Source organism: Heloderma suspectum, chromosome 2, assembly GCF_057233095.1.
Source record: "Heloderma suspectum isolate Gila_16-S chromosome 2, 16-S_ref, whole genome shotgun sequence".
Lineage (NCBI taxonomy): Eukaryota > Metazoa > Chordata > Lepidosauria > Squamata > Helodermatidae > Heloderma > Heloderma suspectum.
This window is the reverse complement of record NC_139459.1, coordinates 154,715,510-154,739,540: the sequence shown is the minus strand read 5'-3', so window position 1 is coordinate 154,739,540 and position 24,031 is coordinate 154,715,510. Positions and strand designations below refer to the sequence as shown.

The following is a 24,031-nucleotide window of genomic DNA, read 5'->3' as shown; positions in this document are numbered from 1 at the left end:
CGCAGATCTGTCACTCAGGGGCGCAGCCATGGCACAAAAACTGGGATCCAAGGCAGGGATCCTCATGATTTTTAGAAGAAAGATACCCCCAAACACCATCATATCTCAGAGCACATCTGCCCCCATAGACTGAACCAGAAAAATCACAGACCCGCCACTCGTGGGCACAGCCATGGCACAAAAACAGGGATCCTTGGCAGGGATCCTCTTGATTTCATATGATTTTTTAGAGCAAAGTCCCTAAACCACCACCATATCACAGAACACATCTGTCTCCATGGACTGAACCAGAAAAATCATGGATCCGCCACTAGTGGGTGCAACCATCATGTAAAAACATGGATCTGAGGCAGGGATCCTCTTGATTTCAAATGATTTTTTACAAAGCAAATCCACCAAACCACAATCAAATTACAGAACACATTTTCCTCCACGAACTGAACCAGAAACAACATGGATTTTTGCTCATGGGCAAAGCCACAGTGCAAAACAGGGATCCTTGGCAGGGATCCTCTTGATTTCATATGATTTTTACAGTGCAAATCCCCCAATCCACCTTTGTATCACAGAGCACACCTGCCCCCAACAATGTGGACAAGGTGCTTGTTTAAGTTAGCCCAAGTACCCTTGCTCTTCATGGCTTATGACATCCGGAAGGGAGGGGATGACTGGCTCGTTTTGAAAGGTTATCAGTTCTTCCCTACTGGTCAGAGTGGTGAGACCGCTTCTGAAATAAACATCCTTGGATCCAGCAGATCTGGATAATTATAGGCCAATAGCTAACATCCCTTTCCTGGGCAAGGTGCTTGAGAGGGTGGTAGCAGATCAAATCCCATCACTCGTGGATGAAATTGATTTTCTAGATCCACCTTCAGTCAGGGTTTCGGCCTGGTTTCAGCACAGATAATGCAGTGGTCACTCTGAGCTTTGCTGGGAGAGAGACAAGGGGGGTACAACCCAGCTGATTCTCCTGGATCTCACAGGGGGTTGCGATACCGTCAGCCATGACATCCTTCAGGACAGGCTGTCTCAGCTGCATGTGAGTGGTACAGCTTTGCAATAGTTCCATTTATATCTGGATGGCCATTTACAGAAGGTGGTGCTGGGGTGTGTGTGCTAAACTCCATGGCATGCTTTGGGGCCCAACAAGGTTCCATCATGTCCCACATGCTACTTAAGGTCCACATTGAAACTGCTGAGGGAGGTCATTAGGAGACTTAGAGTGCTGTGTCATTGGTATGCTGATGGCACATAGCTCCATCTCTCTTTCTCATCTGATCCTGGTGGGGAAGTGGATGTGCTTAATCAATGCCTGGACACAGTAATGGTCATAATGAGGGCCAATAAACTGAAGCTCGATCCAGACAAGACAGAGGTACTGCTGGTGGGTGGCTTGACTCTCCAGGTGTGTGGTGTGCTAACTATCTGGGAAGGATTTGCAGTCCCCAAATACTGGGATCATGTCCATAGTTTGGGGGTGCTTCTAGACCCAACTTTGTCACTACAGGTACAAGTGTCTTCTGAGGCTCAAGCACATTCTACGCCCTTGCCTGTATAGTGACATCCTTGCTTCAATGATCCATGCCCTGGTAATCTTGTTAGATTACTGCAATACATTGTATGTAGGGCTCCTCTTGAATACAATCTGGAAACTTCATTTAGTACAAAATATGGCAGCTAGGGGACTGGCTGGTACTGGGCATTCCACACCCAATTCAAGATTCCCACGTAAAAACCTGGAACATCCATGAGGATCTGGAACTTAGACCCAAGCTTTTCACCATAGTTGCACCATGAAGTTCTGGATCAGTGCTTTCTATGGCTCAGTCCCTGGACACAGACATGATCTGTGATTTGCTGGTGATTTCGGAGGCATCCCCATAAAAATCCAGGGGAATCATGAGTATCCATGCCTCAGATCCATGTTTTGCAGCATGACAGCACCACAAATCCGTGGGTCCATGATTTTCATAATGAAGTCCATGGACACAGAAATGATCTGTGATTTGCTGGTTATTTTGGTGGCACCTTCTGTTAAAAAAATCCATAGGATCCACACACCCAAATCCATGTTTTTACGCCATGGTGGTTCTGTGAAGCATGGGAGTGTGATTATTATGGATTCATGTTTTTACATCACGCTTACTCCATGAAGTACAAGATCAATAATTTTATTACTTTGCTCTGTGGCCATGGATGTGATCTGTGATGTAATGATGCATTTGTGGGGACAGTATATAAAAATCCAGAGGACCCATAAGGAACTGCATCTTGAATCCTTTTTCTTTTCTTGCCATTCTGGATCTGAGAAATCTAGGATCCATGCCACTGGCATGGATTTGCTTTGTGATTCAGCTATGATTTTGAATGCACTACATATAAAATCCAAATGATACATTAGGATCCATGCCTAACAGAAATGGTTCACACCATTTGAGGTGAAGCAGCAGATCTGGGATTCTTAGTGTGCATACTTGGACAAAGATGAGTTCTGTGCTTTGATGGAGGTGGGGTGGGCAGGGGGCCCAATGTAAAAATTCAGAGGATCCGTATTGAATTGTGCATCTTATCCATGGTTTTATAACATTACGGTGCTATAAAGCCCCAAGTCTATGTTATTTGTCACTCATTCCCTGGGCATGGATGTGTTCTGCGACATGAAGGTGTTCTGGGGGCCCTTCCCTGTAAAAATCATGAGGATCTCTGGTTTTGTGCCATGGCTGCACTGAGTGGCGGATCCATGATTTTTCTGGTTTAGTCCGTGGAGACAGGTGTGCTGTGTGATATGATGGTAGTTTGGGGGATTTGCTCTGTAAAAATCGTATGAAGTCAAGAGGATCCCTGCCAAAGATCCCTGTTTTTGCACCCACAAGTGGCACAGCCATGATTTTCTGGTTCAGTCGGTGGAGGCAGATGTGCTCTGTCATATGATGGTGAGTTTGTGGGTCTCCCCTTTAAAAATCATATGAAATCAAGAGGATCCCTTTTTGATTTCACAGATCCTCATTTTACCCAGTCCCTGTATTTCATGCATTTCTCAGATACACAGGATAGGAATTGCTCTTGATGAATTCTGTCAACTAGTAGTAGAAAGGAAAAAAAAATCAGTTAACACTTTTTCAGCCCAGGAAAGTAGAAGTAAACATGTTAGAATGCTTCTCTTTCCTCCCCGTGCCCTTTGTACTAGCAGTGTGCTGAAATTTTTGACCTATTTATTTTCGACCATGGGGGGGGGGGCGAAAAGGAACTGCACCCAAATTGTGGGAAAGGGTGAGAATTTCTCCTTATTTCCCCAGGGTGTGTAGGGCCTCAGGGCTTACCTTCTGGAAGGAGGTGGCTGAGGGGCGTGGGAGGGGGCTCTTTCTTTTGCCGTTCCCCAACCCAGCCCTCTCTGTCCTCGCAGCCTCTCCGGTGGCTTGAATTTCACGGAAAGCCCCCTTCTTCCCTTGGAGCTTCCCTGTGGTGCTGCCTGCTGAGTGCCCGAAAGCTGAGAGAGGATTATTGTTATTTCTTCTGCTACTGCTGCTGCTGCTTCTCCCGCTGCTGCTGTTGTTAAAAGGGCTTTTAATAATAAAGCAAAATTTTAAAAATGCCCCTTGGCTTTCAAGCACTCGGTAGGCAGCAACATTGGGAAGCCCACAGGAGGAAGTCCTGGCTAAGTCCTCCACGGGGCTTTCTGAACAGCTCAAGCAGCCGGACGGGCTGCAAGGACAGCACAGGCGGAAAATGGTGACGAGCGCCCAGGAGCCCCTCTGCCACTTCCTTCCAGTAAGGTAAGCATTCAAGCCCTGCACCGAGAAATTTCGGAGAAATTCTCAACATCCCAACAAAAGAGGCAGAAAAACGACTGCCTCTTTCACAGGGAAACAGAGGTTGCGAAAGGGCAGGTGGGGTTTCGGCACAGCACTACTTTGTGCATAGTAGAAGTGTGACATGAAATCCCCAAGGAAAACTGTGCACACATTTCCTCCTACCAGTTCCACTCCCGTTATATTCCACTCCCCTAATACTCCAGGAATAAAGATGAGTCTGTTTTGTCATTCTCCACTGAACCATCTGGGTGACCCCTGCAACTTACAAGGTATGAAACCTCTCTTTAGAAGTATATTGAGTAGGCCATGTAGAAGATAGCATTTATTTTGTTCTGATACTTGATTTCTTCCTCCTCCCTTATCCTTAATTTTAAAAAAGCTTCTACATTGGAACCTGAGGTTTGCATATTCGGGTAGCCCAAGGATCTGTTCCCTGCGCCAGATCATTCATTCATGGTACACACGTTGATGAAGAGGGAGACAAGGGGGAACAGGCTAACTTGCTTGCTCAGTGTTGATTCAGAGTTTTAGATGGCAGTTGCCCTCTCCCAGGTAAAACCCACAGATTGCAGGGATCCCTCTTGCTCCAGCTCTCGGGTTGGAGATGGGGTGGTGACAGCAACCATATGCAAGTTGGAAAGAAGCATTGCAGACTGGCCTGCCTCAGTTTCTATACATCCAGCAGTGAAATACATTCAGAACTTCTCACACCTAAGGCATCTTAGAGATTTTTAAAAATATACAAGGAACTAGCTGCATTTGTCTTCTGGTTTAACAAGTAACATGAGTATGTATTTAATTGATTTTCCTCCTGCCAGCAATGTGGATCAGAACAGCAGTTTCTCTGAACATGTCTGCATAGAAATGGAATCAGCTACTGTTCACTCACACCTTAACCATGCACAAGACACAAGTCTGTGGCATTCACCTGTTACCTTAACAGTGGTGGGGAACTGGTAGCCCTCCAGATGTTTTGGCTTATCACTCCCATTACTCCACACCACTGGCTATATTGACTAGGGCTGATAGGAGTTGTAGGCTAAAATAGCTGGAGGGCGACCAGTTGCCCACCCTTGCCTTAAGAGAACATAACTATCCTATCTTCACTTCTATGTAAATAGGACTATGCAGGAACAGCTCCTGCAGCAATTTCATCTGTTACATATCAGATTGTGATTATGTTCTTATATATCTTATTAGATTATCCAATTTTCAAATCGAAAAGAGGAGAGACTAGTAGCTAAAAGTGTGATTGTTTCTTTAAATGTGAAATTCAACCATGGTCACCTCACTACTTTCCTTTCTACCAAGACCATTTCTTTGCTCTTGTGTGAACATTTACCCCACCCAACTGCATTTTTCAGCCAGTCTCTCATGCAAAGCACCCTCCCAGGAAGGTCTTAAGAGCACCATTGGATTCACCACTTGGAAAGCAAAGGAAAAACAGATTAAGCAACTGTGAAAGCCCTAACATCTCTTCAAGAGATGTTACAGGCTCATTCTAGAAGGCAGATACGAATAATTTTATTCATTTCAAAATGCAGTTGCATTATTGATTTTCTCCATGCAATGATACAGCTTTTAATAATTAAGAGTCGTGGCATGCAGTCCAGCTGGCAATCAACAGTATCCACATATTTTGTTCTTTCATAGATGAGTGCAAAAAGTACTAGGAACTACAGGAAACACCACTGATATGTCCTTCAGCTTTATTTAGTAAGGAAGCAAGAGCAGCACCTTTACATCCCACATAATCCAGCAAAAGAGACAGATGATCCGATTCCCAGCCATCTAGCATTTATGATGCTGAACTTTGTGGTAGCTTTAGGATTTGTGACAGTGCTTTGCCCAGCCTGCAGACATTTCCACAGGTACTAATGATGGATTTAGTATGCAAACATCATAGAACACTGTTAAACAGATACTGTGTCTTTTTCCACAACAAAGCAAAAAAAACACCCTGTTCCACTGATCTCTTGGGAACATGGTATTAAAAGGGGGGGGGGGTCATGCTATCCAGAAAAAATTCTACTCCCATGTCCATAAATCATCTTTTCTACTGGATAGATCTGAAAAAGTTCACTGTGATTTAGTTTTCTGATTGTGTCTTTGCAAATATCTCATTGTAAAAAAATAACAGAGGTGGGGAGGAAAACCCTTTCTCTGATCTCTGTAAATAAATTGGGTCAGCTTGATATGTATGGTATTGGCAAGCAGCATGTCATAAGGTGTTGGAAAGCCAGAAATAGCAGAGCTGCAGAGTCAGAGGTCTGGAGAAGAAGGATAAGAATAGTATGTTCCATTTTCCTGCAATGAGAGAAAGAATAATTGATGCAGCGAACAATAAATTTGGTACAATAAGACCAAAAAGTCACTTCCTAAATCTTGCTGCGTGAACAGCTTCTCCCGAACCACTTTAACCCCTACCTGCTTAATCCAATTACAGGATACTGGTTGGAGTGACTTTCCAGTGGTGGGAAAGAATCCCTATTCCCTGGGATGCTGGGCCCTTACCCCAATGTGGACTGGTGAACTGGGACAGCTAAACTACTATGGGACAGGCCTGCGTATGCTGTACCTTCAGATGGCATCTGCCATATTGAGTGGCTTCTTACAAAAATCACCTTGATAACCACAACTACTACAGCTTCTACACTCAGGCTTGAGACAGTCTTATTCCACTGTAGGGAGCCTACAGCTGCTACAGGAATTGTCCCTGCTGCCCCAGGAAAACCAATAGGAAAAAGGATCTGCGCAGAGTGCACACATGCTGGCTAGACACTTGTGAGAAAAACCGCTTCTTACTCAGGCCTTGCCACTGGAAGTTACAGAAAGGTGACCTGACTGGATAGATGAAATGCGGCCAGAGTACACTGGGGAGACACCAAGGGCAGTTGGCTTGCAGACTGTTTTTAAGTAAATGCCAGCTACTTATCTCCCTTTGCTTGGAACTCAGCATTTCTCTCATTTTTGTAAGAACCTGCCAAAGGGGATGCTGGTAAGATACTTCCTCTGCCTGCATTTAACTACACCAATACAAATAAGCAAGACATGTTCTGAATACGTCTGTGCTTTTCAGAGCAGACAGCTATCTGCATTTATAAACACACAAATAGACAACAAAGTATATGGTGGGATTTCAGAAAATCATGAGACACCCAATAATTGTGCTGCGGGCAAGGGTGTCCAAGAACTTAGTTTAGGGATATTTGAAGGAAAAGAGTTCTTTTAGGTGTACATTTTTAAAAAATAAAATCTGATGACAGAACAAGCCAGACCTTTAGAGGAGGTATACTTTATATCACAAGGCATGAGGTAGGGGTGAGGCTGTGCTCTTAGGGGTTCTGGCTCTGTGACCCACCCTCCCTATGGAAAATACCTCTTCAGTATCTTGTTGGCTTGGCTGGTGTTTTATTAACACTGATCTTGAGTGATTCCTGGCAGGTTGTTGTCATTGAAGGAATAAAGTGAATGGGTAGGTAGATGAATAATGGTGTGGTGAGTATGAATGGTTACATGAGGTGAGTGGATGTGTCGAGTTTAGTGGAAAAGGGCAAAATGGGTGATTGCATGTGGGTGGATTTTTTGAGGTTGCGTGAGTGGACTGAGTGTAGAGTGTGTTTCTGGTTAAGAATCATGCGGATTGGTGGGATGTTGAGAGGGACATCCCTATAACAGTGGTCATGGGCCAAGGGAAATATGGCATTGGCAAGAGGGTGGGTCATTGCGTGGAGGGAGGGAGGGACAGGTGTCTGCAGCCTGTCCCTACTTTCTGGTCCTTCAACCATCTCTCAGGATTCTGACAGCTCTACTACTGTGCCCTCCAGCCTGATGTTGCTGCTGTTGAAAACCAAGTCAGTTCATAATAAGACCTCACTCATCCATGATTTCATTGTGGATAAGGGAGCTGACCTGGCATGCATCACCGAGACCTGGGTTAGCAAGTGAGGAGAAGTTGACCTTACCCATCTGTGCCCACCTAGGTATTCAGTGCAGCATCAGTACATGCTGAAGGTTCAGGGAGGGAAGTAACCATGGTCCACAAAGATCCTATCATCCTCCCAAGAAGTCTCCTCCACCTAGAATTAGGGTTTGAGGGCCTGCACCTAGTGTTGGGCCATAGACAGACCAGCGATGCTGCTAATATACCACCCAATCTGCTACACTACAGCCTCCCTGAGCTGGCTGAGGCAAGCATTCTCAAAAGTGGTGGTGCAGGACCTCAGGACTGTGATCCTGGGGGACTTCAACATCCATGCTGAATTTGCTGTTGGATTTGCTCTGGACTTCACAGTCTCCATGACCGTTTGTCATTGGGCCCACACATAGGGCAGGACATACCCTCAACTTGGCTTTTGCCCCTGGGTCTGAGAGGGATGGTCTGAAGATAGGAGGGATCCAAGTGACCCCATTGTCACAGTCAGACCATTTCCTGGTGAGATTTAGGCTTATGGCATCAATTCCCCCTATGCACGGGTGTGGGATCACTTAGGATGGTCTGCCTCCGAAGACTTATGGAATCTGATGGATTTTTGAATGCCCTGGAGGGCTTTCCCAGTAGACAGAACTGGTGATCCTGTAGAGACCTGTACTACCCGCTGGTATTCAGGGAAACTATTGGCGATGAAACAAGCCAGACAATGGTTAGAACGGAATTGGCATAGACAGAACTGGTGATCCTGTAGAGACCTGTACTACCCGCTGGTATTCAGGGAAACTATTGGCGATGAAACAAGCCAGACAATGGTTAGAATGGAATTGGCAAACTTGCCACGCAAGTGATCGAACTTGCAGCAGGGCACATAACCTTACTTTGCTGATTCTACTGCATTTTCAGGCAACCACCCAGTGGAGTTGTGTTGAGTGGTTCAGGGATTGTTAACATCTGTCCCAGTGACTGGGGTACTCAAGCCCTCAACAGTCCACTGAGATAAGTTTGCTGACCATTTTAAGGACACAATCGCTCATCTTCATGCTGACTTCAGATAGACTCAAGTGGGGTGACCAGTACACTATACTGTTTTCAGTTGCCGTGGGTCCAGTGTTGTTGCACATAGGGAAGTGCTGACCACCCTTAAAGAAGCAATTGTTAAGCTGCCCTTGAAGAAGCCCAGTTGGGACCCAGAAATATTGGACAACTATTGCCCCGTTGCTAATACCCCTTCTTGGGGAAGGTACTTGAGAGAGCAGTGGTGTTCTAGCTCCACGCACTCTTGGAGAAAAGAAATTTTCTAGACTCATTTTAATCTGGGTTCAGATCTGGTTTTAGTATTGCATTGGCCTTGGTCACCCTGATGGATGACCTTTATCAGGAGGGGGGGGACTGCAACCCTATTACTCTTGCTTGATCTCTCAGCAGCTTTTGATACCATTGACCAGGGTATCCTACTGAACTGTCTCCATAAATTGGAGGTAGGAGGCACTGTTTTACGGTGGTTCTGCTCTTACTTGCAGGAACAGCTGCAGGACCACTGGGTGATTATTGTTTGGCCCCCTGAGACTTGTACCAGGGAGTGCCACAAGGTACTATCTTGTCCCCAGTGCTCTTCAACATCTAGGCAAAGCTGTTGGGAGTGGTTATTCAGAGATTTGGAACATGGTATGCTGATAACACTCAGCTCTATTTCTATGTTACATCTGAATCAGCTGAGGTTGTGCAGGTCCAACAAACAGAGACTGGTAAGACTGAAGTCCTGTGGGTAGGTGGTTCCTAGGTCCAGGACTTAAGCAGCTTGCTTGTTATAGACAGGGTCATTGTCCCTCTGAAGGAGCAGGTACATAGTTTTTGCGGGGACAACCATAGTTGTCTCTGGAGCTGCAACTCGCTGCAGTGACAATGAGTGCCTTTTACCAGCTCTGGCTGGTGCATCAACTATGGCTGTTCCTGGATAGGAATAGCTTAGCCACAGTGACCCAGGCATTGGTAACGTCATATCTCCACTACGGTGACATGCTTTATGTGAGGCTGCCCTTATGCATGGTCTGGAAGCTGCAACTGGTGTAGAATGCAGTGGTGAGATTATGTGATGCATTTAGCAGCTGCCATGTAACACCACTGTTGAAAGAACTGAACTGGTTGCCAATTTGCTACCAGGCCAAGTTTAAGGTTTTGATATTAACCCATAAGGTCCTAAACAACTTGGGGTCAAGTTAACTGAGGGAAAACCTTCTTCCATATAGACCTGCCCAGCTGCTGCAATAATTAGGGGCCCTCCTGGTTGTGCCATTTCCTGCACATGTCCATCTGGCAGCAACCAGGAAGAGGTCCTTTTCTGTAGATGTGCCTACTCTGGAATACCATCCCCCCAGAAATAAACACAAGTCAACTCTGATGCAGGTCAGACACATGCTGAATACTTTTTTTTTATTCACTTTGACTTTTGATGCCTCTCATTTTCATTTTCTGTTTGTTTTCTGATAGCAGCTCATTATGTTTAGTATGTTTTAATTATATTGTATATTTAAGTTTTTATATTATGTTTTCAATCTTGTATACCACCTGGAAATATTTTACAGAATAGGGAGTGTGTTTTAAAAATAAAATAAAAATTTTATAACAAAGTTACAGGACAGAACATTTATGGGTAACACTCAGGCATAGGAAGAAAGGGGTATCAAGGAATTGGGGATATGGCACAAAATGGAATAATAAAAATCTACAATGATATTTGTCTTGATGGGTGGATAGAAACTACCTTATTTTCAATATTTTTAGGTCAGGCATCTTGTTAGCTCATTAATAACTAAATATGGATCTCTAAGACATTTGAGAAATTAGTATCAGCTAAACAAGCAAAGGATTTATTAGGGAAAGTTTATAAATTATTAATGGAACAAAATCAACAATATAACTCATATCAGCAAAAAAAAGGGTAAGAGATTTAGGCCAAGAGATTTTCTGGAAATGGATTTGGGAGAACATTCCTTCAGAAACCCTATGGTTAAATTTAAAGGAGAGCTTCTATAAACTCATCTTAAGATGGTATTTAACTGCTATCAAGGTACAGATGATACATGCTGGAGGTACAGATGTGCAAGGGCAGATATACCACATATCTTCTGGCACTGTCCAAATATTAATATCTTTTGGGGAAAAGATGTTAGAAAACATCAATGAAATGACAGGATATAACCTGATTATGACCCATCCATTATTCTTTTTGGATATATGAAGAATGAAGCGCCTCAAGAAGATCAGAAAATAATTAATTTACTAATGGCTGCAATAATTGCAATCAGTTATAAATGGGAGCAAAAAGTTACCTTGTGTATCAGAGAATGGATAAGGGTCTGAGAACTTATATTTATGCTGAAACCCACAAGTATTATTAGAAACAGAGAGGGTAGACAGGGAAATAAAAGTTTTATTGAAAAGTGGTCTATTTTTGTTATGTTTTGGAATAATAAAGTACAGGATAAGGTGCAACCCTATTAAGTGTTAAGAATATTGTAAAGAGGGAAAGGTTATATAAAGTCATGAGGCAAATAAGCAGTTATGAACTGACTGGGATAATATTGTGAATGACTGTACAATGGGAATATGTATTAACTGACAGTTAAAAAATAAATAAAATAAATTATCTGCTTCATATCTAATCACAAGTTCTTCTCCCCCCTCCCCATGTATTTCTCATTGAACATGAAGAGTTAATTCAAGATGACTGAAGAACTACAAACTTTCAGTGCTCCACATTATAATATTGGCGTCATGATGTGTATGCCTCTCAGCTCAAAATACTACACATTAGCTGTTCATGCATGACTCCTTGGAAAACTGCATATGAACCATGACAACGTGCAGTTTAGGTAGTGTAGTTTTACTGAAACAATATGGGCAAAGTCTCTTTTGTAAAAGAAAATATTTCTATATCTAACTCTTTTACAAACATAACCTGTCTAAAGTAGCTTCAAAGTATTGGCTATTTCCCTCAGACATCTTTTCAAGCAGGGGGAAGGAAAGTTGTTATTCAGTCTGCTTTATAAAGTTTCTTATATACAGACTAGAAACGGAAATATTCAGCTCACAAGCCACCTACCCTGGTATCATATTCAAGAACAAATGGGGGGAAGTCAATCTGTTCAGGGGGAATGGCTGTGAACAGCTGCTGAAGGCTTTCCACGTGGTGGACTTTGTCCTTTAGACCAGAAACAGTAAAGGTTGTGAAAAACCATGTTGAAACCTAATGGACAGGAATGGAAAATTAATGCTGCTGTGGAATAAACATTTGCAAATAGCTGGATTGCAAGCATTTGTCCAGATGACAGTCAAACAATCCAGTAATTCATTCAGCATTTAAGCTGACAAAGGTAAATGCACACACAAAATTTAGATTGCTAGTTTAGCAATATTATATAGTTTTCTCTCAGGCTACTACACGCATGGCCAAAGCTTTTACTGCTTTGTAGTCTCATTATTTCAAGAATTATGCAGTATTTCTATGGTCTCATACAAAACACATTTCATTTAATTGTTACCATAATTCTCGTGTGTGTGCGCGCGTGCATTAACCTTTGCCATACCCACTCTGAGTCAACACTGCTGGTTCATGTCATCCCAACTCACGCTGGTACTTAAGTTATGGCTCATGCCGCAAGCATTATCAGTATACATTGTGTCTTAAGAGTTTTGTAGGCAAAACCAGACAGGTCTTTCTCTGCAAGGCAACCTAAAACAGACAACTGGAAAAATGGGTAGAAGAGAAGAGCGGCAAAAGATGAATGTCAGGGAATGTAGCTATTGTACTTAGGTTATAGTTGGGAATGAGGATGTAAGCAGTTAAGCCAAAAGCCTCCCAGGAAAGGTGGGTTTTTAGGAGATATTTGAATGAACATTTTGTTCTACAAAAAACTCTAAGCCAACATAAATTGCACAACAATTTTTACACCCAGCCTCCAAGCAACGGCACAGTCAAGTTACCCAGGTGAAAGAGTACTAAACAGAGGATATCTAAAAGGCTTAGATGAGAAGCTACTTACCAAGGAGCTGTTTCAGAGAGTCACCCAGCTACCTAGCCCACATGTCTGGGACATGCACCAGGGTTAGTACAAAACCATAATCTACGTAAGTAATACTGCCCAATATTTTAGAATCCCACACATTCATTACTGCACCCCAAAGATATATTTTCCACTTTAAAATGGCACATTCACCTTTGAGCGAAATGTTGGATGGACAAAGTACAAGGCCTTCAGATTTCTTTTGTACCTGGGTTAATGACAAGAGTAACAAGATTCTCGAGTTTCAAACAAACATTTGCAGAATCACACAAGTTCTAAGCAATCTTGGACAGAAAATTGTGCACCACATCAACAAGGACACTTGTTCAAAGACCTAACATAAAGCAGGTACAACATTGTCCTGAATTATTTCTCTTTGGTAAAGCCCTACACTAGGGATGGGTGACTTGCAGCCCTCCAAATGTTTTGGCCTACAACTCCCATCATCCCTTACCACTGGTAAAAGGATTTTAAGCCAAAACATCTGGAGGGCTACAAGTTGTCCACCTGTGTTCTATGCAAACAATGAAACGTAAAGTCTCAAGACTGTTAACGTCATCCAGCATGTCTTCTGTATAAATCCAGGTGGTTTATTCTAGCAGCCAAAGGTGCTATGTGAAAGTTTCACATATGACTAAATTGACATCTTCTGAAACTAGACTTCTAGTAGTGCAAAGAATTCTACATTGATTTTCACAGGGAGTCACCAAACATCCTGGTTTGGTACTCATTAAGCACCATGTCTCCCTCCACCCTTTTTTTCTAAAGAAAAAATATATTTGTGGTGCTTTTGGGTTCAGAAAGGAAACAAAGAGAGAACATTTGAACATATGCTGAAGAATACTTACTTGACATCAACAATGTCAGAAATTTTTTTCAGGAAATCCGAGTCTAAATGATTGTAGACATTAGTGAGCGTATGGAAATATACAATGACATATTCCTTCACTACAATGTGATCCATCACATGGATAAAGTACAAGAGAGCCTGAGATAGAGAAAAGTCACAAAAGTCAGATTTATTGTTTCAGCAGCAAATTGCAGCTTCCTTGTATTACTCTAGAATAACCTTCCCCAACCTCGTGCCCTCCAGATGTTTTAGACAATTCCTAGCATTCCTGATCATTGGCCATGCTGGCAGGGGTTTCTGGGAGTGCCTCCCCTATAATTTGATGCATGGAATATCCAAATTGGATTATTATTTACAAAGTTATGCCCGCAAATAGGAGACACAGTCATACCCCTTGAAGCAGGTACAAGATGAAAAGCACATTCTGTAAAGAGCACATAAACACAAATGTACAAACAGAAATATGGCTTGTGTACAATCATGTTCAATAATATGAAGGTAAAAGGTTAACAAAATAACACATCATTTGCTTATCGCTTGTATGAAGAGTACAAGGAAGTTTTAAGTAACATCACAGCAGCAGGCAGCAGTACTTTTCAAATTGTTTTTGAAACCAGTGGAACTTTTTGTGCTGCATTTTATTTTGCACCCAAATATCACTAGTTCCAAACGGGCAGTAGGCACAGGAAGTAACTTTGGCCTAACTATCAAAAAACACCAGATCCCTTCTTCCAGGCATTCTTCTTTCAGTAGTTCTTTCAGGAGTAACATCATCTATAAGCATCTGATTTATTTATCTGTTTATTTATTTATATACACATCAGAATATGTGTATTCTGATGTGTACATCATCAGAAGATTTTGGAGTGGCGAACAACACGATAAAAGAATAAAACATCAGGTTAAAAGAGTTAAAACATTTTTTAATGTTTTAACTTTTAATGTTTTACTTGCAGCCAGAATGTTGCTTAATGACTAGCATGTACAACTTTTGAGCTCAAGAGCATCTTTTATAGGATTTAGCATATCCTCTTGCCCTTGGTAAATAGTTGTAGCCTGGCATAAGGAATGGTTTTGACATCTAGGATACCATACATGAGGCACACAAATCTCCTGGCATCTTTTTAAAAAAATTAATTTAAATTGTATTAATATATAGAGAGATGGTACAAATTTACTCAAAACTTTAAAACAACAAATATACAACTGGTTAAGTGAACAAGCAAACACATAGCATATAAACACATAAACCAAGATAAACACATAATGCCAAGAGAATAAAAATCCATTTCCTAAAAGAAAAAATCTCAAGGCAGGGAACCACATGAAGATAAAGAGTCTTACTGTCCAGATCTTATAGAGCTGAGTCTACCTGTCCATATGTCACCATGAGTTGCTGAAGCAGACTAAAATCCATCACCTTCTTGATCAATAACATTAATGAATGATGACCATGTGTGTTTAAATGTGTCCATGTCTGATTGATCTCTTGAACACCTAATTTGATGAGTCAATTTCTCCAATAATGCCAAATTCCACACTCTCCCATACCAGTCATTCAGATTAGGAAGCCTATCACATTTCCAGTTTTTAGCAAAAACTTGTCTCGCAGCCAGCAAAAAAAGAAAGCATTTAAATCTTTTTGCAAATTATTAGTATTAAATTTGTTATATAGATTAAGAAAGACAAGACCTGGGTCAAGGCCAATTGACTGATTAGTAATTTTGTTGATTTCACTTTCAATCTCATCCCAAAAGATTTGAGCGAATGGACAAGTCCACCAATGGTGAAGATATGTACCAATGGCTCCACACCCTTTCCAACAATCAAGATTTACTTTTGTTTATTCTTGAGAACTTCACTGGGGCGAGATGCCATCTATAAATCACCTTGATTGAACTCTCTCCAGTATGGGCTGAAATTCATTTCAGTGGGTGGGCAAACCAAATTCTTTGCCATTTTTGGACATTTATTTCATATTCTAGATCTTGATCCCAGGCTATCTTTAAACCTCTTATGTTATAATTAACAATATCGAGAAGGTATTTATAAAGTTGTGAAACTATTCCCTTAGAGCCCAGAGTATAATTAACTAAATACTTTTCAAATTGTGTGAGTGGCCTTATAGCCTGCTGCTTGACTGATGGTACATTTAGAAGGTGTAGTATGTGGTGGATTTGAAACCACAAATTAGGGGTGTTCGGAATTCTGTCTTTAATTTGTTATCCTGTTAAAAAGTTGCCCTTTGGGAAGAAATCCAACATCCTGTGTAAACTGCTGTCTTCCCAACCAGTGTATTGTGCTCTTTTATCAGGATAAGAAAATCAGGGATGAATTAAAAAAGGTGTGAGAGAAGAGATTTGGGGCATTAGATTTTATTCTAAATTTGTAGGGTAAATTTCAAAAAAAGTGTTATTTAATGCGGCTATAATTCTATTAGTATTGGACAAAATAAAATACTTGAAGAGGTTATCTCCAGGATGTTCTATTTCCATCTAGGCTATATCAGAATCTGATATAATATCAGATATTGATATATAATAATGAAAGGCATTGGTGTAATTAAAATGCATCATAATATTTAATAATATCGGGAACACCAGGCCCACCTGACGCAGGCTTTTGATATATGATACTTCTGGCGACTCTTGGCTTTTTTCCTTTGAAGATATATGAATTAAACATTTTTTGCCATTTAAGGAGATAGTTCTGTGGTAATTCAATTGGTAGTGTTTGGAATAAAAATGCTATTTTAGGGAGAGCTGTCATTTTAATGGCAGCTATTCTCCCTAACTAAGACAAGTTAAGTTTAGACCACTGTCGCAAATCTTGTCTTACTGTCATGTTCCCTTGGCCCCCACCTTCGTCATGCACACACACAAGAAGAGAGGCTTCAGTCTTATGCCTTTAATTCACTATCAACAGGTTCATTACAGATGCAAATCCTGGAAGACTCTCAGGCTACAAAGGAATAACAGCAGGGAATCCAAATGGGAGCTATGATGTTGCCAGCAATTTGAACAGGGACTTGCTGGCTAGAATAACTTAGGGAGAGAAACCCCTCCCTTCCAGTGATGCTCCCCTATGTCGACCCTCACGCATCGCCAACCGGGTTGACTGTCTGAGCTCTGCCTCTAACTTTTCCCACTTCGCTCTGCTCCGCAGTCTAGCATCCCTCAGGTCACACCCCGCACTCTCCTCCTCCTGGATTCTCATGGAAGGGGTGGGGGCTTCAGGCCCAGCCATCTGGGTGCTAGCATCCTGAGAAGCACACTTATCCATATCTGAACTCCCCTGGTTCTGGCTGTTCCCCATCTGAACTGCTAATTGTCTCCATAGGCTAAGAATTAACCCTGACACTTACATTATACATAGCCTCATGGTATTTCAACTTTTTAAGTTTGTTTAAATCTTTAGGAATAAAGATTCCTAAATATTTGAGCATCTCAATTTGTGTCTTTAGGCCCGTGTAATTACGTAATTGTTCTTCCTCTTGTTTAGACATGCCTATACAGAGTGCCTCAAATTTACTAAAATTAATTTTTAATCCAGCAAATGCTCCGTATGAGCTTAGTTCTTTCATGATTTCTGAGGCCTCTGTTGATGGTTTAGTTATAAATAAGGCAATGTCATCAGCAAACAAACTGATTTTATGATTTGTATCCTGAATTATAGCACCACTAATAGTTACATTATTATGTATCCTATTAGTGAAAGGTTCTAACGCAAGGACAAATAAAATTGGATAGTGGGCATCCTTGTTTAGTACCTTTATTAATTCTGAGCACTGATTCTAAGCAAAACTTGAGAATTTTTGTACAATCTTTGAATCAGTTGTATAAAAAGCTTACCCATGTTCATTTTCTCCAACACAGAAAGGGCCAATTTAAATTATCAAAAGCCTTATGGGCTTCTAGGGAAAGAATGGCTACAGGTGTCTTACAATTTTTATAATGATGAATAATATTCAGAACTCTATGAATAGGATTCCCCTTCATGGATCACTGCCTTGTTGTGGCAAAGGGGCTTGTGTAACTCAGTGAAGCCATAAGCTATGCTGTGCAGGGCCACCCAAGACGGACAGGTCATGGTGGAGAGTTCTGACAAAATGTGGTCCACTGGAGAAGGAAATGGCAACCCGCTCCACTATTCTTGCCAAGAAAACCCCATGGAACGTATCACAAGGCTAAAAGATATGACACCGGAAGATGAGCCCCTCAGGTCGGAAGGTGTCCAATATACTACCGGGGAAGAGCAGAGGGAATTTCCAAGTAGCGCCAGAAAGAGTGAAGCAGCTGGGCCAAAGCCGAAAGGACACTCAGCTGAGGATGTGTCTGGTGGTGAAAAGAAAATCCGATGCTGTAAAGAACAATATTGTTTAGGAACCTGGAATGTCAGATCAATGAATCAAGGTAAGCTGGAGGTGGTCAAACATGAGATGGCAAGACTGAACATGGACATCTTGGGAATCAGCGAACTAAAATGGACAGGCATGGGCGAATTTAATTCAGGTGACAATTATATCTACTACTGTGGGCAAGAATCCCTTAGAAGAAATGGAGTAGCACTCGTAGTCAACAAAAGGGTGGGAAAAGCAGTACTGGGGTACAATCTCAAAAACGATAGAATGATCTCAGTACGAATCCAAAGCAAACCATTCAACATCACAGTAATTCAAGTCTATGCCACAGCCACTGAGGCCGAAGAAACTGAGGTTGATCGGTTCTATGAAGACCTACAACACCTTCTAGAACTAACACCAAAAAAAGATGCCCTTTTCATCATAGGGGATTGGAATGCTAAAGTAGGAAGTCAAGAAATCACCGGGATAACAGGCAAGCATGGCCTTGGTGTACAAAATGAAGCAGAACAAAGGCTAATAGAGTTTTGCCAAGAGAACACGCTGATCATAGCAAACACTCTTTCCAACAGCACAGGAGGTGACTCTACACATGGACATCACTAGATGGTCAATATCGAAATCAGATTGATTATGTACTTTGCAGCCAAAGATGGAGAAGCTCTATACAGTCAGTAAAAACAAGACCTGGAGCTGACTGTGGCTCAGATCATGAGCTTCTTATTGCAAAATTTTGGCTTAAATTGAAGAACGTAGGGAAAACCACTAAACCATTCAGGTATGACCTAAATCATATCCCTTATGAATATACAGTGGAGGTGAGGAATAGATTTAAGGGATTAGACCTGATAGACAGAGTGCCTGAGGAACTATGGACGGAGGCCCGTAACATTGTTCAGGAGGCAGCAACTCAATCCATCCCAAAGGAAAAGAAATGCAAGAAAGCAAAGTAGCTGTCTGATGAGGCTTTACAAGTAGCTGAGGAAAGAAGGGAAGCGAAAAGCAAGGGAGAAAGGGGAAGATATATCCAACTGAATGCAGAGTTCCAGAGAATAGCAAGGAGAGACAAGAAGGCCTTCTTAAATGAACAATGCAAAGAAATCAAAGAAAACAATAGAATGGGAAAGACTAGAGATCTCTTCAAGAAAATCGGAGATCTCAAGGGAACGTTTTGTGCAAAGACGGGCATGATAAAGGACAAAGAAGGCAGGGACCTAACAGAAGCAGATGAGATTAAGAAGAGGTGGTAAGAATACACAGAAGAACTATACAGGAAAGATCTTAATGTCCCTGATAGCCATGATAGTGCGGTCACTGAACTTGAGCCCGACATCCTAGAGAGTGAAGTCAAGTGGGCCTTAGCAAGCATTACTAACAACAAAGCTAGTGGAGATAACAATATTCCAGCTGAGCTATTTAAAACCCAAAAGATGATGCTGTTAAAGTGCTGCACTCAATATGCCAACAAATCTGGAACACTCAACAGTGGCAACAAGACTGGAAAAGGTCAGTTTACATTCCAGTTCCAAAGAAGGGCAATGCCAAAGAGTGTTCAAACTACCATACAATTGCTCTCATTTCACATGCCAGCAAGGTGATGCTCAAAATCCTACAAGCTAGGCTTCAGCAGTATGTGAACTAAGAACTACCGGAAGTACAAGCTGGGTTTTGAAGAGGCAGAGGAACTAGAGATCAAATCGCCAACATTCGCTGGATCATGGAGAAAGCAAGAGAATTCCAGAAAAACGTCTATTTCTGCTTCATTGACTACGCTAAAGCCTTTGATTGTGTGGATCACAACAAACTGTGGCAAATTCTTAAAGAGATGGGAGTACCAGACCACCTTACCTGTCTCCTGAGAAACCTGTACGAGGGTCAAGAAGCAACAGTAAGAACCGAACATGGAACAACCGATTGGTTCAAATATGGTAAAGGAGTACGACAAGGCTGTATATTGTCGCCCTGCTTATTTAACTTATATGCAGAGTACATCATGAGAAACGCCAGGTTGGATGAATCACAGGTTGGAATTAAGATTCCCGGGAGAATTATCAACACCCTCAGATACGCAGATGATACCACCCTAATGGCAGAAAGCAAAGAGGATCTAAAGACCCTCTTGTTTAGGGTGAAAGTGGAGAGTGCAAAAGCTGGTCTGAAACTCAACATTAAAAAAACTAAGATCATGGCATCTGGCCCCATCACTTCCTGGCATATAGAAGGGGAAGAAATGGAAGCAGTGACAGATTTTATTTTCTTGGGCTCCAAGATCACCGCAGACGGTGACTGTAGCCATGAAATTAAAAGACGCTTGCTCCTTGGGAGGAAAGCTATGGCCAACCTAGACAGCATAGTAAGAAGCAGAGACATCACCTTGCCGACAAAGGTTCGTATAATCAAAGCTATGGTTTTCCTAATAGTAACGTATGGCTGTGAGAGCTGGACTATCAGGAAGGCTGAGCACCGAAGAATTGATGCTTTCGAACTGTGGTGCTGGAGAAGACTCTTACGAGTCCCCTGGACTGCAAGGAGGTCAGATCAGTCCATCCTAAAGGAAATCAACCCTGAGTGCTCATTCGAAGGACAGATGCTGAAGCTGAAGCTCCAATATTTTGGCCACCTAATGCGAAGAGAAAGCTCCCTGGAAAAGACCCTGATGCTGGGAAAGATTGAAGGCAAAAGGAGAAGGGGACGGCAGAGGATGAGATGGCTAGATAACATCACTGATGCAATGAATATGAACTTGAGCACACTCCGGAAGAGAGTGGAGGACAGGAAGGCCTGGCGTGCTATGGTCCATGGGGTCACGAAGAGTCGGACATGACTTAACGACTGAACAACAACATGAATAGGTTTAGCTAATTGCCTAGATGGAATAAATCCAGATTGGTTTGGGTGAATATAATGGGTAATAAAATTATTCAGTCTAGAAGCTATGATGGATGTCGATAATTTAGAATCGAAATTCATTCAGTTTAATTCAAATTAAAAAGCACTCTCCCAATGTCGTATTTTTGCAAGTGATGCAAGAGATGCATCTAACTAAGAGACATAAGATAGTATTAAAACACACATATTTTGGGCAACACCTTACTGCCTTGGGCTCTTCAAAAGCCTGTAGCATGACTATTCTTTTTGCAACCTCCCTTCCTATATTGGTAGAAAGTACTATGGTAGACCCCAATGGCAGATACCCATTTATTAAAGGTGCCATAGGAGGTTTATATTATACATTTTCCACTTTGTACTCACCAAATTCAAATCAACATAGTTTTTTACATGACACTTTGCAGAAATTAGAGGTATTTCAACAAGGTGTAACAATTATGGGCGGGGATTTCAGTATAGTAAGTGATCCAACTCTGGACAGAACTTGCTTTGGGGATAAGTGCAAGACCACCACTATCCCATCATTTAGTGACTTTTGGCTATATTTAAATTAATGGATTCTTGGTGATTTATAAATATTGGCGCTCGAGATGATACATACTTTGCCCCTCGCTATCAAACATATACTAGAATAGACTATTAATTTCTTCAACCCATGCCTTTTCCATCATAAGCACAGAGATCTATCAAAAAATGGTATCAGATCATTCAGCTTTAAGTCTAACCATAAGCCTTTGTTTAGACTGATCCTCTACCTATGTGTGGCGCTTCAATCCTATTCTTCTACAAAACCAACTGTGCTGAGAAAATTCATAGAATCACAGAATAGTAGGGTTGGAAGGGGCCTACAAGGCCATCGAGTCCAACCCCCTGCTCAATGCAGGAATTAAACCTGAAATAGAACATAGGATTTTCACGTGCAGTAATATGGGATGCAATGAAATCTGTTATAAGGGGCATCTGTATAAGTGAATTGGCAGCAATTAAGAAGATTTCATCATGAAAAAAGAAGCACTTTTGTCAGAAATAAAACTTATGGAAATGAAACACAAAAAATCAGGTGGGGCAAAAATTTACTGCCTTCTTTCACCAAAAAAAAACAGAACTTAAAGCCCTTGAAGTAGTTAAGATTTTGACATCACTCCTTTACCTTAAACAAAAATACTATGAATTTGGGGATAGAAGCTCTAAATTCCTAGCATATGAACTAAAACGCCACAACCTAAGAAATGTTATTTGCTCAGTTAAAGACAATCAAAATTCATTGGTTTGGGGGGACTAGACAGATCAGTAATCAATTTGTGCAGCTTTATTCAGAACTGTATTCTAACCCAGATCCTGATGTCACTAAGATGACATATTTAGAAGACTCACAACTTAAAACACTTACAGAACAACACAGAGAATATTTGAACTTCCCAATAACATCAGATGAAATAGAAGCTGCTCTTTAAAAAGCTAAGAATTGTAAAGCTCCCAGTGTCGATGGGTTTGTTGCGGAATTCTATAAAAAAATTAAAGAACTTCTAATACCAAAATTAGTCGTACTGTTCAATGATGTGCTTAAAAGGGGTCAAATACCAGAGACCTGGACACTGTCTTGGATTATTGTGCTTCCCAAAAGAGGTAAAGATCACCTTGAAGTTGAGTCATGCAGACGCATTTCAATAATGAATTGAAATAAATAACACTATAATAACACTTTCAACAAAAACTCTATAAATTATACCAGAAATAATCCCTGGGAGAAAACTACTCATAAAAGGATTAAGTTGCCAGTTCATAATGCATCACCATCCCATAAAAAACATAGAATTACAGCCAAGCCTTATATTGGAGATATGGACTCTAGTCTATCACTAGAGTAAGCAATTGCCCCATTTGAACCCATACAATACCTCCTTTTTAAATGTATGTTTTCTTTGGGGGCCAGTATGTTAATTTCTACCTGTATCTGCCTAGCATTAGGACCTGCTGACAAGAGGTTCTTTACTTGATCCTGAGTGACTAAATCCACTCCAACCTTCATTAATTCTGTGCTAGGTGGGTGGATAGCATTTGTTTCAGGAGAACCCAATTCATTTAAATGTAAATATCTAAAGGCCTGCCAGTCTTCAGGGCTTGGTTGCTTTGGTAGCAACAAAGCAGAGGGCTATTATTTTGGAGCAAAATCAGTTGACAGCTTCAAATTAACTAGCTCCTTAGATGTCTGCTGGTCTTGAATGTTGACTGAATGGCTTGGAGAGTGCCTAGTAGACAGCAAATCTTGATTAACGACTAAAATTTGATGCTTATTCTCCAAAGTTGATAGTCTATACAAAATGTCCTTCTGCTTATTCATTGGAAAGTCTTCATAAAGGGCCAGCAACTTTTCCTCTATAGACTTTGTAAAATTGTTTGTTGGTAAAGCCACATGATCTTACACCTTAGTCTGCCCTAAGGTAAATCTTTCTAAAGACTTTAAGGAGTTTTGGGTTGAGGGGATAGTAGCTGATATATCCCAATTAATTAAAACTTCCAAATCTAAATTTCCTAAAGCATTTCTTACTGTCTGTGGAAATGACTTCATGCCAACTTTCTGAGGACAAGCATTCAGAGAAATAAGCTTCTTATCATTTAGCAAGTAGTATCATAAATAGTATTTAATAGTATCATAAAATATTTGTGTTGGAACTACACCATATTTTTAATACATTTTTTTTAAGATTAAGGCTGGGAATTTTGTTGTTTTAAAGGTTAGGTATTACCTCTTTCCAGGAGCTCCACCAGGTAGGCCTCTTGATTCAACAAGATCTATTTTATATTTGGGTATCTCAACAAGGTAGCTTAAATATTCAATTGCCAACCTCTTTGATCCCCAGTATGGAATGTTCCCATAATAAGGGAAGATGATCAAAGCCAATTTGGAGGGCTGTAATATTAAGTTGCACTGTAAGCTCTTAGGTTGCTGGGGATTTCTGCTTAGGTTTCCCCATTTCAAATATCTCCCTTGGTTGATCTATTTTAACTTCTCCTTCCCTCCTGAATACTTTAGATTTCTTAGAATGGTATGTTGTACTTTTTGTATGTTCTTCAAGAGGTTTCAATAATGTAATTAAACTCTCAAGTTTGTCTCCTATTTGA

General features: G+C 41.2%; 1 protein-coding gene across 7 annotated transcripts in view; it reads right to left on the bottom strand.

The window, feature by feature from the left end:
- Nucleotides 1-5,504: 5,504 nt before the first annotated feature.
- GDAP2 (ganglioside induced differentiation associated protein 2) overlaps nucleotides 5,505-24,031 on the bottom strand; it is a 47,972-nt gene continuing 29,445 nt past the window's right edge. For all 7 annotated transcript variants that reach the window (XM_084835277.1, XM_084835273.1, XM_084835274.1 and 4 more), the window contains exons 11-14: nucleotides 13,658-13,797; nucleotides 12,963-13,017; nucleotides 11,849-11,992; nucleotides 5,505-6,119 (exon numbers count right to left, since the gene is read on the bottom strand). In XM_084835277.1, the coding sequence (XP_084691403.1) occupies nucleotides 6,075-6,119; nucleotides 11,849-11,992; nucleotides 12,963-13,017; nucleotides 13,658-13,797 (384 nt within the window). In that variant the 3' untranslated portion in view covers nucleotides 5,505-6,074. The remainder of the gene's footprint in view (nucleotides 6,120-11,848; nucleotides 11,993-12,962; nucleotides 13,018-13,657; nucleotides 13,798-24,031) is intronic.